The sequence below is a fragment of the Rhagoletis zephyria genome, unplaced genomic scaffold, assembly GCF_001687245.7.
Source record: "Rhagoletis zephyria isolate East Lansing unplaced genomic scaffold, Rhagoletis_zephyria_1.1 Rzeph_scaffold_22070, whole genome shotgun sequence".
NCBI lineage: Eukaryota > Metazoa > Arthropoda > Insecta > Diptera > Tephritidae > Rhagoletis > Rhagoletis zephyria.
Genome location: NW_016179128.1, coordinates 1 through 3,105, shown reverse-complemented (window position 1 = coordinate 3,105; position 3,105 = coordinate 1). Strand labels below are relative to the sequence as shown.

The window sequence follows — 3,105 nt, the reverse complement described above, 5'->3', positions numbered from 1 at the left end:
ATGTGTGGACGTTCACTCTACTGACGAAACCGATGACGATGATGACGACCACTACCTACTACCTACTAACTCTCTCACTCACTCACTCACTCACTCTAGAACATGTTTTACTGGCACACAAACGAAGTCGTTTTTATGTGCTCCCCTCCCTCCCCCGTTTTCCCGCGTGTGATTATTAAACCCTGCTTCACTTTTTATTACGCACATTTCCTCCTCATCCTCCTCCTGCTCTGCTCCTCAGCTGATCAAGGGAAAAGACAAAGTAGTACTACTACTAGGAGGAGGAAATGATGTGTGTGTGCAATCAGAGACAGCCTTCCCCCTCTCCCCGGTTTCCATGTGATGAAAGACAGATTAGTGGTGGTGGTAAGGGAAGGTAAGCTAAGGTAACGGTGGTAGAGCTGTTGTTGATGTTGCTGCAACCATGAACACCATTATCACGCCGACGTGAGTAGCCCTAGCTACGCTCAGTTAAGGCAAAGTGATGTGGAGGAGCAATGGGAAAAAGAAGGCATGCCTACTGCAGCAGCAGCCGCTGGCAGCACACACCTGTGCTCTTTCTCTCTCTGCCGCTGATAATAATGTGGCAATGAGATTGTCCGCTTCTCAGCCAACTGCTGCTGCTGCTGCTGCTCACCACGGTGTGTGTGTGTGTGTACAACGGTGGCAAGTGAAACGAAAAACAGTGAAGATCATCATCACCCCCATTGAATACCCTACCCCAACATGGACTACAGCGAGTGGCACCTGCTGAACGTCTACCTCGACCTGAACGAGCTAGGCCTGGGCATGAGCATCCGGGGCGGGGTGGACTCGGCGGACGGCCAGGGGAACACTGACGTCTACATCAGCAAGATACTCGAGGGCGGAGCGGTGCAGCAGGACGGAAGACTGAGAATTGGTAAGTGGGGAGATGATGGTGGTGATGTACAGCTGTATTGATTAATTGAATACTAAACACCACTACTACTTCTACATTCTCCCTTCCTTCCTTCCTTCCTTCAGGCGACATCCTCCTGGAGGTGAACGGCGTCTCGCTGCAGGACATCACCCACAAGGAGGTGGTGCAGGCGATCATGAAGGCCGCCCCCTTCCTGCACCTCTACGTCAAGAGGCGAAAGAATGAGAATGTGGGTGATGATAGCAGAAGAGCCAACGTATTTCAAGAAGAGGAAACTGATGAAGAGGATGACGATGATGAGGATGAAGAGGAGGACGAGCCGCTGATGGGCGACCGAGGTGATGATCACCCCCCTCAGGTGAAGAGACCACTGGGCAGAGTGAGCGGCAAGCCATCACCCCATACCACTACCACCACCGACTTCACCACCGCCTCCTCCAGTCTGATCACCGTGCCGCTGACCCGTGACGCCCACAATGGCTTCGGCTTCAGCCTGACGGGGGGCGTGGGCAATCAGCTGGCGCCCAACGACCCGGCGATCTACGTGAGCAAGCTGGTGCACGACGGGCCCGCCCACCGCTGTGGGCAGATTCAGGTGGGCGATCAGATTGTGGCCGTCAATGGGACGCAGCTGACGAAGGTGCCCTACCAGTGGGCGCTGCAGCTGATTCGCAGCAGTCCGCCGAGCAGCAGCTTCACGGTGAGGAAGGCGCTCACCTGGGACTGAACCCTGCGGCCCTTGAAGTATTTTCCATTAGAATTCACTCTTTATTTTCTTGGCTCTTCTTCAACACCAGCCCCGTCACCTGGCTGCCCACCTTTCCGCCAAAGGACAGCTTCGGCGTGGCGAACTCATGTACCAGTGTCAGGTCACCTGCTGGTGACGGCAGCTGCAGCAGCAGAAAGCGACACAGTTCCTCTCGAGTAAAGTTGCAGGACATGATGACCAGGTGGCCGTTTTCGGTGAGATGGTTGAGCACAAAGGAGCGGTAGAGGCGGCGATTCGCCGCCAGGTCACNTGAGGAAGGCGCTCACCTGGGACTGAACCCTGCGGCCCTTGAAGTATTTTCCATTAGAATTCACTCTTTATTTTCTTGGCTCTTCTTCAACACCAGCCCCGTCACCTGGCTGCCCACCTTTCCGCCAAAGGACAGCTTCGGCGTGGCGAACTCATGTACCAGTGTCAGGTCACCTGCTGGTGACGGCAGCTGCAGCAGCAGAAAGCGACACAGTTCCCCTCGAGTAAAGTTGCAGGACATGATGACCAGGTGGCCGTTTTCGGTGAGATGGTTGAGCACAAAGGAGCGGTAGAGGCGGCGATTCGCCGCCAGGTCACCGTCGGGCATCAGGGCAATCGCATCGTAGGTGCCCTTGTCCACGAGAACGTCACAGGCAGGAAAGGAGGAGGAGGAGGAAGAGTCTGATGAGCTGAGAATGTCCACCACTTTGAACTGTATGGCGGGTGCAGTTGATTTGTACAGCTGTCGGCAGAAGTCGATTGCCTTAGGCGAGTAGTCGATGCCCAGCAGATTGAGGAAGGAGTGGCGAGTGGCCAGCTGTGAGAGGATGTACCCGTTGCCGCAGCCCACGTCGCAGATGGAGGCTGTAAAGAGAAAAGGTCAATTAAATTATCATCACATCCGTCATCATCATCAGCAAAGAGCACTTACCCTCCTTGGGGACATTGTCGGCAATCCACTGGATGATCATGTTGGTGTTCCGCCGGCCGAACCACGTCTCGCCCTGGTCGCCCGAGTCGACGAAGTTCTCCAGCTCCGCCTGGTAGAAGTCCTCCCAGTAGGCCTTGGTGCCCAGCTCGCTCTCCGTCAGGTGCTCATCATCATTCTCTTCATTCTCCATCTTGGTCTTCAATGTTAGAATCTCCTCTTCAAATTCGAAGCACAACAAAACAAGCAAGCACGTGCACTTCAGCCAGCAAACAGACAACAATCCGAACGCTCTCTGTGAATGAGAAGCGACGCAGGCAAGTACAGAGAGAGAGAGAGATTGCACTACACAATTTATTACTTCTTCTAACGGGATTGACAAATTGATTTTTACAGGAAAGATTCAAAGATATTTCGAAAAAGGACTAACTGGGCTCCTCCAGCACAATAATTCAGCAGTATGTACACAACAGAGGAAGACAAACTCCCTTCTTCAAGACCTGTCCGAGTTCTTGTCCTTGTCGTCCTCTGCGTCCT

At 53.7% G+C, this 3,105-nt stretch overlaps 1 protein-coding gene across 1 annotated transcript; it reads right to left on the bottom strand.

Annotated features, from left to right (window-relative positions):
- Positions 1–1,980: 1,980 nt before the first annotated feature.
- Positions 1,981–2,761, bottom strand: LOC108381295 (protein-lysine N-methyltransferase mettl10-like). Its single transcript, XM_017637715.1, has 2 exons — positions 2,572–2,761; positions 1,981–2,504 (listed from the first exon to the last, which is right to left on the bottom strand). Exons 1-2 carry the CDS (start codon positions 2,759–2,761, stop codon positions 1,981–1,983), a joined length of 714 nt encoding a protein of 237 aa, XP_017493204.1.
- Positions 2,762–3,105: the final 344 nt, after the last annotated feature.